The sequence below is a fragment of the Mauremys mutica genome, chromosome 21 (genome assembly GCF_020497125.1).
Source record: "Mauremys mutica isolate MM-2020 ecotype Southern chromosome 21, ASM2049712v1, whole genome shotgun sequence".
Lineage (NCBI taxonomy): Eukaryota > Metazoa > Chordata > Testudines > Geoemydidae > Mauremys > Mauremys mutica.
In genome coordinates this window covers 3452429-3465323 of record NC_059092.1, presented here as the reverse complement: position 1 = coordinate 3465323, position 12895 = coordinate 3452429, and the positions used below count along the sequence as shown (strand labels likewise).

The 12895-nt window shown below is 44.0% G+C and overlaps 1 protein-coding gene across 1 annotated transcript; it reads right to left on the bottom strand.

The window, feature by feature from the left end:
- Positions 1 to 119: 119 nt before the first annotated feature.
- C21H1orf174 (chromosome 21 C1orf174 homolog) lies at positions 120 to 8391 on the bottom strand. The gene is made up of 4 exons (XM_044995826.1): positions 8209 to 8391; positions 6488 to 6601; positions 3243 to 3752; positions 120 to 2259 (listed from the first exon to the last, which is right to left on the bottom strand). Exons 1-4 carry the CDS (start codon positions 8221 to 8223, stop codon positions 2155 to 2157), a joined length of 744 nt encoding a protein of 247 aa, XP_044851761.1. The 5' UTR covers positions 8224 to 8391; the 3' UTR covers positions 120 to 2154.
- Positions 8392 to 12895: the final 4504 nt, after the last annotated feature.

Below are 12895 nucleotides of genomic sequence, written 5' to 3'. Positions count from 1 at the left end.
GTGCAAAATCACATGAACTAAGACCCACTTCTGATAGAGTGAAGTATAAATTGGTCAGGCTAGAATAATGTCTTTGTGGCACAGAGCTGTGTTTTTACATTTGGTGAAACTACTCACAACATGCATTTCCTCTCTTCTCTCTAGAGAGGTCTCTTTTTTCATGTTCTTCTCTCTCTCTCTTCCACCACAAACGCTGCTCCAAGTAGCATTAGGTTATTAGTACAAAAGTACCATCTTATTGTTCAAAGTGGGGAAGTTTTACTATATACAAAATAAAGTGAGTAACAAACTCAGAAAATAAGCATTCAGCATTGCTGCTATACAATGAGCGGGTGCATTTTTAAAGCAGGGCTAGGGCAGTCCCAATAGGTACCTGTCCCTGTTAATTTTTAAACATATACTTCTTTACACAATCAAAACAATTGAACAATAATTTGTAACTGTTTTAATACCTGTCAATAAGAAATCTACACACTCACTCCAGGATATGATTTTTGGAGATGTCATAACAAATGAAGATCCTGTTCTTGCCCTGCTGACAAATGTAATGTGGTCTATACAGTATGTTCCCTAAATAACTTAACATCACCCTTCAAGATGCTATTAAAAATAAATGTTATTCCACCTGAATAGACACTTATGAGGGACAGTGGTTCACAAATAAATCCCCAAAAGCCTGAAGGACAAAGGTATAGGGATTACAGCAAGATTTAGTTGTTAAAAATCATAACCACACTATTAAAAAAAGTTGAATGCCTTTATATTACTGCATTAAAAAAGAAGAAAAGCAGTAAGACATTGCTAACAGCAATAGCATATCAGATGAAATGAAAATAAGGAAATGAACATACCCTATACAATTTGTTAAGCTTTTATGTGGATGCTTAATAGGCAATAGCTGTAGAAAGGAATATTTATGTAAGCCATCTGCTGATAGATTTCCTACTTTTCTAGAAATATAGAGAGCAAGTACTTAAAGTTTCAAAAAAATATAGATCTGGAAGCTTATTGCCTAATAACCACTTCCAATTAAGTGTTATCAACGTTAGATGAACTAATAATTTTCATGAAGTCATTTGAAGCAGCTCATTTCCCAAAACCACCACAACCTTGGAAAATCAGGCAGACCGACCTTATTCCATACTTCCAACACCATTCATCTAGTAATAAACTGTTGGAGAAAGCTCAGAGATTCGTTTTTATTCCTTGAGCATCAACAGAATTATTTACTGAGCTCTCATCAGTAAGAGCTGTGTAAACCAACCGGAGAAAACAGCAAGGTTACCTAGGTATAAGTGAGGGCAATATTTATTCTGCAGTATCTTTACTGCTGGTAATATATATGAAAGAAAGAAAACCCAGCTAATATCTCAGATGGCAGGTGGAGTTTGTTGAACAGGCAGAGAGTAAAGCTCCCATACTTGTTTGTAAAATAAGCACATCTGGTCATTTGGAGACAAATCATAGAACCCACACTGACATTTGTACAGGGCCAGTTTTCCCAACAGAACTGCAATTTAAAGGTTTGTAAGTAGAATTGATTAGTTTCAGAAGTGAACAAATGGTATAACACTAAACATAAGAAATACAGGATAGACTCCCTCTTAGGTATTGGGTACCAGCAGTTTACTTACTAGGCACCTATGAAGAACAAAATACAAAAACAACACAAATGTGTTAGTCGCATTTTGCTTTTAAGATTTTTCTGCTTTTTAAGAAAATAACTGTTAGCCCCACGGCGACCTGTGTTGTATGCGCTCAAATTTACATAATGCTCTTGTTAGCTGTTCCTCTTCACAACAAAGAGATAAAGTAAAATTGCTTAGTTTATTAAAGCAATCAGTCCTTTAATTCTGTTAAATTGTTTAATTCTGTTAAATCAGTAGCTGTGGCTTCTAAATCCTGCAGACTTCATACTTCCACATTCACTAGTAAAGGCACTCTCTTCCACACTCAACTTTGGGGTTTTGTCTAGGATTCCTATGGAAATAGACAGTTTCTCTCTAGGAAAGGCACTTGCAGAAAGATGTCATGCCAGTGAAATGTGATGGATAAGATAGCTAATTATAAATAGGATCACTAATTATTTTAACAGACTTGTAGAAAAATAAACAATTTAACAACTTTAAAAAAGTTCTTTTTTGCATTCTGTGCTTAAAGTGCATCATCGTCGTCATCGTCTTCCTTTGCAATGAAGTGCAGCTTTCTAAATTCCCGCCTGCTCATTGTGGTGCACGTGACTGCAGCTGCTGGGAGGTCCTTTAAAAAAGAGAATTTATTAACAAAAGCTAGCTGCTGTAGCAACCAAATAGCCCTCCCATACAGACATTTCACATTACTATATACAGGTTCCACAACTGATATATGCTAGACATTAACATCTCTCTACTACAGCTGACTGTGTTCACATAGATCTTAAGTAAAAGCAGAAGCAGTCTGAAGTGAGCCTACTCAAACTATTCATATGAGCTCATGCTAAGAGCAAAAAATATCTGCCTTAGCGTGTGGTGCTTGCTTTCTTTTTTAATACTTGGGGGAAAAAAATTATTGGGCTAAGTGCTCTACAAACAAATCCACACATTACCCCTGTATGATGGTTAAGTATTATTCCTCATTAAACAGCGGGGGAAAAAAGATTAGGTCTTGTCCAAAATTACAATGCGTCAGTGGTGGATCTGGGAACAGAACTCAAAATCCTGTCCCGAAGTCAAAATCCTGTCCCATTCTCAATCCATTAGTAGAGCTGGTGGGAAATTTCTGTTCTGTGGGGAAATTCTCAAAAATCCTGATTCAGAAACATTCTTTTGCTAAGGTAAAAATGTTTAGTTTTGGTTGTTACATTAGAATATGAAAGATGATCTTATATTATTATACTATTAAAATATAGTAAGTCAAAAATTTGACATTATTGAAATGAAATATTTTACCTTATCAAAACAAAATGATAAAGCTGAAAAAAAACATTTAGACATTTTCCTTTCAAAATCAAAGTTCCTGTGAAATGTTTCAATTAGATTAAACTGCTTTTTTTTTTTAAACAGCAAACCGTTCAGTTGAAAGATTTTCAGTCTGCTGTATCCAGTAGCTCAGGATGTTTCTCTAATAGATAGTCAATATTGGCCAAATTTTGGCACCACTCTAACATTCTTTGAACATATAGACTAAAAGCTAGAAAGGAGTTCATAAGAGCAAAATTAAAACAACAACAATAACAAAACACTTCAAAGTTTTATTCTTCTAACCTGCATGAACTCCATGTTTCCAAAGAATCGGTCCACTGGCATTGGCTGGTTACTGTCCTCATCTAAGAAAGCACTATTATCCAATTGTATTGGTTTCTTCTGGAGATCCACGGTCTCCAGCCCAGACTCATCTGAAAATGCAGTTCCACAGCTGCTCTCCTCTTCCACATTTGGGATATGGTTTTGCAGGAAAGTTTCATCTTCCTCTTTCTTTGGTGGACAGCTATTTCCCTTCAGTGCAGATGGTTTTATGGAAACATCATCATCATTCCCCTGTATCCCTTCATTAATCTTTGGAGCACTTTTGCTTTTACTCTGTAAAGGCTTCATATTGGGGTCAACTGAATTTCCCAAATGTTGATCCTCATCAGATGTTTCCGTTGGTTCTTTCAGAAGAGGAACACTTCCATTTCCAGATATAAGTTCTTGTAACTCCAGTTTCACTAGACTGTTTTTTTCACATTTTAGCCTCTTTGAAGGGCGTCTGTCAGTTGCTTTGTGTGAAGAAGCCTATCACAAAGAAAGAAGATCTAAGGTCTACTTCAAACAAACTTCACTAGACAACATTAGTGACAGGCTGGATATGAAGCTGAACAGCTTAATGAAGTGAGCACTGCCTAAGGAAAGTTGATTTTATGATAAACAGTGGGTTTAAAATTTGACTCAATTACATTTCACAAAATTACAAACAAACAATTAATCACCATTTAGAATCCTCTTCCCATGGAAAGCACAGAACTAATGTAGCATGTGGATAACCACCCATCATATTTTTCACAATCTTCTTGATAGTTACCATAACAGAATGAACTTTATACACTTTAAATTACGAGACAGCTATTATATAGGAATTCACAAGACAGTACATACACACATGGTCTACCACAGTGTACTTTATGCTGTGAACAACAAATCTGGAAAACTGATTCCACAGTGTATAAACTTGTTCCCTTGATTGTGTTTTTTGCTTGGCCATATAATCAAATAATGTAAATATAGCGAATCTGGAAAAAATTTTTTTTAACAAATTCTCAAGCTAAATCTATCGCACCGGTGGCTCATTTTGTAGCTGTTTATAATTAGATGCAAAAAACCCCCTCAGTTGCAGTGTTTAAACAGATTTTAAACCTCAGAAGAACTGTGGTTCCCACAGCAGCCATAAGTAGGCCACATTGCACATATATTAATGTTAAAATCCTATACAGAAAGTAAGTGATAATGATTGCTGGGGAGGACACATTATTTCCTAGTAATTAGTGACTTGCTGAAGGAATGGAGTCATTAACCTCACCAGTCATCAACCGACCAGAAAATGCCTTAACTATTCATTATTGCCATTATTAACCATGAAACTATAAGTTTAAGGAAAAATAAATTACCACTTTATAAACTGCAAGATAAAACTGCATATTACTATAAAGTACCTTTTTTTCTTTTCTTTTTACAGAACAGGTTAAATGCTAGTACAGTAGCCAACAGGAAGACAGGATTTCACTTCCAGTGTGTTCCACTATAGTATGCTGTTGTTCCTTAGAACCATTTCCAAGGTTTTATGATACAAAACTTGGACAATGCAACCTTAGTATAGACATAATATGCAAAAAACTTTCTTTTACAGCAAAAAGAAAAAAGGTGCCAGTGCATTTATTTGCATGTATGCACTACTGATTGCATGAATGCACCACCGCCACCCTGATATCCTGAAGTAACAACTTGAGGAATCAGAATTAGTTTTTTCTGATCTGCAGTACCTCAAATTACTGACACATCCACATTAACAAGCAGAAATGAATGTTCCATATGTCAATATATTAAATGTTCATCGGTATATTTATTTATATAGCTAATACAAGGCATGTATGTTATGCATGTTTATTTCCATCTCCTTAGCTCTCTGGATAATCATGTGTACATTAATTAAAGTTTAGCTGTAGCCATGTCAGTTCCAGGATGTTGAAGAGACAAGGTGGATGAGGTAATATCTTTTATTGGACCATTTTCTGTTCAATGGTCCCTTAGCATTTAGCTGTGACACTCCAGAGCAGGGGTCCCCAACGCGATGCCCACGGGCACCATGCCCCCGCGTCCTGTCCGGCGGTCAAGCATCCGCCGAAATGCCACCGAAATTCAGCGGCATCATCTCTGGATGATACCGCTTGTCGGCAGCAAGCGGCGTCATCCAGAGGCGTCGCTGCTGAAATGCCACCGAATTTCAGCAGCATTTCAGCAGATGCTCAACCGCCGCCACGGTCCTTTGTCTGGCGCCTGCCAGACGAAAAGGTTGGGGACCACTGCTCTAGAGCAGTGCTTCTCAAAGTTGGGCCGCCGCTTGTTCAGGGAAAGCCCCTGGCTGGTTTGTTTACCTGCCGCGTCCGCAGATTCGGCCGATCGTGGCTCCCACTGTCCGCGGTTCGCCGTCCCAGGCCAATGGGGGCTGTGGGAAGCGGTGCAGGCCGAGGGACATGCTGGCTGCCCTTCCTGCAGCCCCCATTGGCCTGGTGCAGCAAACCACGGCCAGTGGGAGCCGCGATCGGCCGAACCTGCGGACGCAACATGTAAACAAACCGGCCTGGCCTGCCAGGGGTTTTCCCTGCACAAGTGGCGGACCAGCTTTGAGAAGCACTGCTATAGAGCAGGGATCGGCAACTTTTGGCATGCAGCCTGCCAGGGAAAGCCCCTGGTGGGCCGGGCCAGTTTGTTTACCTGCCGTGTCCGCACCTTCGGCTGATCACAGCTCTCACTGGCCGCGGTTCACCGTTCAAAGCCAATGGGGGCTGCGGGAAGGGCGGTGGCCAGCACATCCCTCAGCCCGCGCCGTTTCCTGCAGCCCCCATTGGCCTGGGACAGTGAACCACGGCCAGTGGGAGCTGCGATTGGCCGAAGCTGTGGATGTGGCAGGTAAACAAAATGGCCCGGCCTGCCAGGGGCTTACCCTGGCGGGCCGTGTGCCAAAGGTTGCCGATCCCTGCTCTAGAGTACCTTTCCCAGACCTGAAGAAGAGCTCTGCGGGGCTAAAAAACTAGTCCCTCTAACAGAAGTTGGTCCAATAAAAGATATTATTACAGAGACAAAGAGGGCGAAGCAACTAAAAACATTTTGCACAACATATTATTTTCATGGCCTTACTACTAAAAGTCAAAACATCCCTTATATCATATTCCAAAATGAACAGCTCATTGCAAAATGAATGTACATAACATTTTTAAAACATTTCACAAAAAGTGAAAGTCATAGGTTTTTCCTACCAGACACACTGTTTTAGTAGATTTGCAAAGATCAACCTCTTGATGAGATGAAGCCTGGGCTGCTGCGTTGTTCCCAGCCTTCTGGCGTGTTGAATATGGCACTCCATCTGCAAGCTAAACCAGATGCAATTTTACAATGCAGAAAGGATGTGGGGGTTTTGTTAAAGCCTGAGTGGTAGAAGCATCCATTCGAGCAACAAGGACTCTCCGAAAGCATCACGGAAATGATCATGACACAGATCCCACAGGAATGCAGGGCAGACCACTTAGGCAGAATCCGCTCTCCATTTACTTAGGCAGGAGGTTCGACTCCTTATCACCTTGGAGAAGTCTGCACCGGAGCTTGAAAGTGGTTAGGGTTAGCACGAGAGATCTGGACAGGAACAAGACGGCTACTGCGACCAGGGAGGCAGAAAAGCCACAGAACCACAGACCAGCTTTAACCTCTGCCCAGCACCCCCAGCAGCTGCTCCCAGCAGGGCAGGATGTGGGGATGCTCTGGGGGGCACTGAGGCGGGGTGATGGTTGGGGGGCAGTCTGTGGGGGGGGGGCGGTGCTGGTTGGGGGGCTCTGTGGAGGGAGGCGCGCTGGTTAGGGGGCAGGTGCTGGTTGGGGGACACTGTGGGGATAAATGGTGCACTGGGGGGACACTGGTTGGGGGCAGCCTGGGGGGGAGGTGCTGGTTGGGGCACTGGGGGGTGAAGGGCATACTATGGGGGGCAGTGAGGGGGCGAAGGGCGCACTGGGGGGCACTGGTTGGGGCAGTGGATGGTGAAGGGCGCACTGTGGGGGGCAATGGGGGGGAGAAGGGCGCACTGTGGGGGGGAGGCGCTGGTTGGGGTGCACTGGGGGGCAATGGGGGGGTGAAGGGCGCACTGGGGGGCGCTGGTTGGGGCAGTAGGGGGTGAAGGGCACACTGGGGGGGCAATGGGGGGGAGAAGGGCACACTGGGCGGCACTGTGGTGGGGAGGCGCTGGTTGGGGTGCACTGGGGGGAATGGGGGGGTGAAGGGCGCACTGGGGGCACTGGTTGGGGCAGTGGGGGGTGAAGGGCACACTGGGGGGGCAATGGGGGGGAGAAGGGCGCACTGGGGGGTGCTGGTTGGGGGGCACTGTGCGGGGGAGGCACTGGTTGGGGTGCACTGGGGGGAATGGGGGGGTGAAGGGCGCACTGGGGGGCGCTGGTTGGGGCAGTGGGGATGAAGGGCACACTGGGGGGGCAATGGGGGGGAGAAGGGCACCCTGGGGGGCGCTGGTGGGGGGCACTGTGGGGGGGAGGCACTGGTTGGGCCAGTGGGGGGGTAAAGGGCGCACTGGGGGGGCAATGGGGGGGTGAAGGGCGCACTGGGGGGCGCTGGTTGGGGGCACTGTGGGGGGAGGCACTGGTTGGGGCAGTGGGGAGTGAAGGGCGCACTGGGGGGCGCTGGTGGGGGGCACTGTGGGGGGGAGGCACTGGTTGGGGCAGTGGGGGGTGAAGGGCGCACTGGGGGGCAATGGGGGGGTGAAGGGCGCACTGGGGGGGCGCTGGTTGGGGGCACTGTGGGGGGAGGCACTGGTTGGGGCAGTGGGGAGTGAAGGGCGCACTGGGGGGCAATGGGGGGGTGAAGGGCGCACTGTGGGGGCGCAGAGGACGCACTGTGGGGAGTGGTGGGGCGCTCGGGGGAGGCTTTGACCGTGTAGCCCCCACCCCAGGGGAACGTGACTGGCCCGGGCCCTTCTCACCTTTCGGGTCCTCATAAGACGCCCGGGGGGGGGGGCTCTAGCCGGGCGCCTCCAGCTCCAGCTGCCTTCCCCTCCCCAGCCGGCGCCCCGCCGCTTCCGGGACGAGCTCGGACGTCGCGCACACGCAACTACGCCACACACGGAGCGGCCGCCATCTTTGTGATGGGTATTCTGAACATGGCGGGGGGGAAAGACAAAGAGCAGGCGCCATCTTTGTGAGGGGCGCTTAGCGCATGGGGAGGGGGAAGAGTTCGGACGCCATCTTTCTGAGGGGCATGAATAGGGGCGGGGCGAACACAACCGCCATCTTTGTGAAGGGCACAGCCCCCGTGAGCGCGTGGGAGCTCTGTGAAATAAGCAGGCTGGGCAGAATGCAATGTTTGTTCAAGGGGGTGGGGCTAGGGTGACCAGACAGCAAATGTGAAAAATCAGGACAAGGGTGGGGGGTAATAGGAGTCTATATAAGAAAAAGACCCAAAAATCAGGACTCTCCCTATAAAATCGGGACATCTGGTCACCCTAGGTGGGGCTCGTGTTGCTGTTCTGTTTAAAGCATTTTCTTTTATATCGATTCAGGTTTTCACAGTTGCATAAAATTGTGGGTTTTCCAATTCCTATAGATTTGTCAGTTGTGGGACATTGGGGGCAGGTGCCGGAGAATATTCAATACAGTCCAGGCTGAGATTCAAGAAGTGGAGGCTTTATAGCCTTAAACAGAAATTGTCAATGCACCGCATGTCAAAATATGCAAAGTAAATGGCCTTAAATCAAACTCTCATGTTCTCAAGCAGCATTTTTCTTACTTTGACTATCTGTACATTTCCATTATTATTGATGGGAATATTTTTCACCAATTTCTCTGTGGATGGTGAAAAAAATGTTTACCAATGTTTATCCATAAAAATCTATTTTTCTAACCCTAATTTTGTGCAATTTGAAGGGGGAATTCCTCTCCACAGAAGTTCCTATGGCTAGGAGGGGCGATCAGGTGCTACGGAGAGAGTAAATCACTATTGCCAATCACAAGCTTTAAGAAATCATGAGGCAGCCTTGCCCACTCCAAAATAGTCACAAGGTTGGCTTAAAAATCATGAGATTTAAAAGATAATGATTTTGCAGTTTGACATGATATTTGATACCATGCTTTTGCTGCCTTGTGTTGCCATCTGGTGGGAGTCTTGCACTGAGTAGTGTTTTTCATTAAGCTCCAGTTCTTGGAGTCATGGGAGTATGTGGGAATCTCAGCTCTAATTTAAAATACAGTAAATTTCTTGTTCCTTGTGGTTGTGAACAAAAGCTTGGAAATAGGACCCTTAAAAAACCTCAAAGCCCAGAAAGCAAAAAGAACCCCACATTTATTGTTTTAGAAAAAGTCATGATTTTATACTAATCTCATGATGTCTGGGGCCTCACTCATGCTGTTTGAATGCCTGATGTTGCAATATTATGGCTAATATTTTACATCTCTGGGATGAGCGCAACAGGGGTATATGTGAGGGAAAGTCACTTCCTCTTGCTCTAACCTTTGCTTTCTCAGAAATGTGGCACACTGCAGAGTCATGGCACTCAAATGTCCCTCATCACAAAGGAACATCACTCATTTTAGTGTTAAAGTTACTTATACCCCTCTCCCTTATAGTGACAGAAACTTTTATTATGGACAATTATTTTACATGAGCAATAAAGAATCTGGAAACTTGAGCTATCAAAAGACTGATTACACAACACGGATGGAATCCTGCAGCGTTTGAAATTGCCTGAATTAATAATTTTGGTGTGTTCCCCATTTTGGGTCTGTGTCACATTTGGGCCTTGGCATGGTGGGTTTGGAGGAGATGGAGGAAGGAACATATGCATCTTGAATTCATTCCTTCACTGTTCTCTCCTTTGTTTTGTAGCTGAAGTGTAATTCATATCCTCCTCCAAAAGCATCCTAATGTTCTCTATTCTCTTACATTGGCCTACTAAACCCAGAGTTGTGAGTTCACTCCTTGAGGGGGCCACTTAGGGATCCGGGGCAAAAATTGGTCCTGCTAGTGAAGGCAGGGGGCTGGACTCGATGACCTTTCAAGGTCCCTTCCAGTTCTAGGAGACTGGTATATCTCCAATTATTACCTTTATTATTACCTTTAACTTCCCGTACATTTATGATCTTTTCTGTAATGGTTGTTTTTGTCAAAAAACATTGTGGGAATCACACAGAATCCCCTTTCTGAAAGGAGGGGGAACAAAGAAGAGCCATTCCCCTCGCCAAAAGGTTGCAAACAAACAAAAAGGTTATATTTTGGGAGATAATAGGGCATAAAAAGAGTTTTAAAGTGGATATAATAGTAAAGGGGAAAAATTCTCCTTTACATGCTAGGTCTCTAGTGCACATTTTGAATGTGGAATAGCAATTGATGCTAATTATGGGTAGAACATTCACTGGAGGCTGGCAGTGCAGCTGGGAGAAGAGAATTTTACCCACAGACAGGACTATGTTAAAATCACCTTTTTATAAAAATGAAGAATCTTGCTTCAAGTTGCTCCCCAATGGGCTGACGTTTGGAAAAAACACAAATTTTGCCTTATCTCTCTCTCAGTTATAAACATTACAGATCCCTTTCCTTCCCACTGCATCTCCTTTCTGTAACTGTAGTTTGCTTTATAATATGTTCAGTTAGGGACTTATTCAGATTTGCCTCTCAGTTCATTTTTGCAACCCACAGGGAACAAAGTATGTTAGTAACTCAAATCTCTGTTTAACTTCAAGGACTCCAGTGGCATCAATGATAATAGATGAATTTATGTGAAGCAAGGAATGAGACACCTGCATTTAAATATGTAGTTATTTTTTTTTAATGAGGATTATTTAGTATTTTATCATTTCAAGTAATTATTGATATCTGTGGTATGTAACTGATCATTTTACAATACCCAGAACACGTGTTGGGAAAGAGTTGGAGCCCTATCCAAAGTCCATTTAAGTCAATGGAAGCTAGTGACTTCAGTGGGTTCTGGATTCAGGCCTTGGTGCATGCACATCTGTGAGTGTCACACTAAATTGCACATCTGCTTTTTGTTGGTTTAATGGATCAAGAATAATATGGAAACTTTTATTACCAGTTGAATAACAGTGCAGTAAAATACCACAACTGTGACTCTGAAGTGACAAGTGACCAGATTAAAGGCCTGAGAGCTGAATTCTTCACAGGAAATTTGCAGATTTCAAAACCATACAAACATTCATCAGTGGTTTGATGTTGTTACCCACCGTTCTTCTCCAAGTCCCTATTGCTCAGGGAACAACTCCTGTCCACACCTCTCGGCCTTAAAAAAATGAACAACAACTAATGTATTAGAAACAAATGGCAACAGTTTAATATTTTACCTATGAGAAAATTCAAATGAGACATTTTTCTCAGCAGCATAAAGTTCTCACAGTTAAACTGAGGTTGAGAGACACGCCTGCTATGTTGTTCTGCAATTTCATGCACTGCTCAAGGGTCCTTCTGTGCTTTGTTCTGTAGCTGAAGTGTAATTCATATCCTCCTCCAAAAGCATCCTAATGTTCTCTATTCCCTTACAGAATTGTCGCTTGCAGCCAAGCAATACAGACGATTGTTTTTATTATATAGTGAAAATGTATACCCTGCTTTGTAAACACATCAGGACCAATATTCAGCTTTCCTTTAGCTTGGCCAGTCTTGGCCAATACTTGAAATTAATAACTCTTCCTTTTCAGAATAATCTAATCTAACACATTGCACTGCCTGAGCGTCTCTCCTCTGAAGATCTTAAAGCATGTTCTGAACAGGGCTCAAAGTAATTTAAGAGACTTACCCGTATGCAGGGCCGGGGTCCTGAGCGGGGGCCAGGGCCTCAGCCGGAAGGGGTGGGGCCTTAACTGGAAGGGGTGGGGACTTTAAATCCCTGGGCCCTTTAAATTTTGATTTAAAGGGCCTGGGGGTCTGGCCCTTTTAAATTGCCACCCGGGGAAGCTGCCCCCTGCCGGTACGGTTGGCTGTGTACCAGCTCTTGCCAGTTCGCCATACCAGACAGTACCGGCTTACTTTTACCTCTGGTTCTGAACAATTATACCTCACATAATTCATTAAAGTTGGGAGGTGGGTATTGTCATTATGGGGAAAATGAGATGCTCAGCGGCAAAGGTACATGCTCATGGTCATACAGTGAATCGGAGGCTGGTGTGGGAAAATAATCTAGATGTCCTGCTTCCAGCTTCTAATACTGTTCTTTTCAAATACTCCACCCTGTAACTGCTGACAAGATAAAGTACACCAGAAACCGAGTGGCTTCATATTCTCTCTAAATGAGGTTCTATCCCTCTCCTCCCTAAACACGTTGCACTCAGTGGCCATGGATATTATATACGAATGTAGGACTTGCCATGCTGGCTCAGACCAACATTCCATGGCAATACGATATGTTAATTCTGTTCTTTACTGTAGTTTCTACTAGTTTGCCTGATACCAGCCTGTAATTGCTAGGATCAGCTCTGGAGCCCTTTTTAAAAATTGGCACTACATTAGCTACTTTCCAGTCATCTGGTACAGAGGCTGATTTAAGTGATCGGTTATATACTGCAGTTAGTTCTGCATTTTAATATTTGAGTTTCTTCAGAACTCTTGGTGAATACTTCCTGGTCCTGTGGACTTATTACTTTTTAGTTTATCAATTTGTTCTA

Excerpts from the sequence above, each read along its gene's own strand:
- C21H1orf174 (XM_044995826.1), bottom strand. Across the intron at positions 3,753-6,487 it reads CTACTAAAACAGTGTGTCTG|GCTTCTTCACACAAAGCAAC; the intron begins GTAGGAAAAACC and ends TCTTTGTGATAG. Across the intron at positions 2,260-3,242 it reads GAAACATGGAGTTCATGCAG|GACCTCCCAGCAGCTGCAGT; the intron begins GTTAGAAGAATA and ends TCTTTTTTAAAG.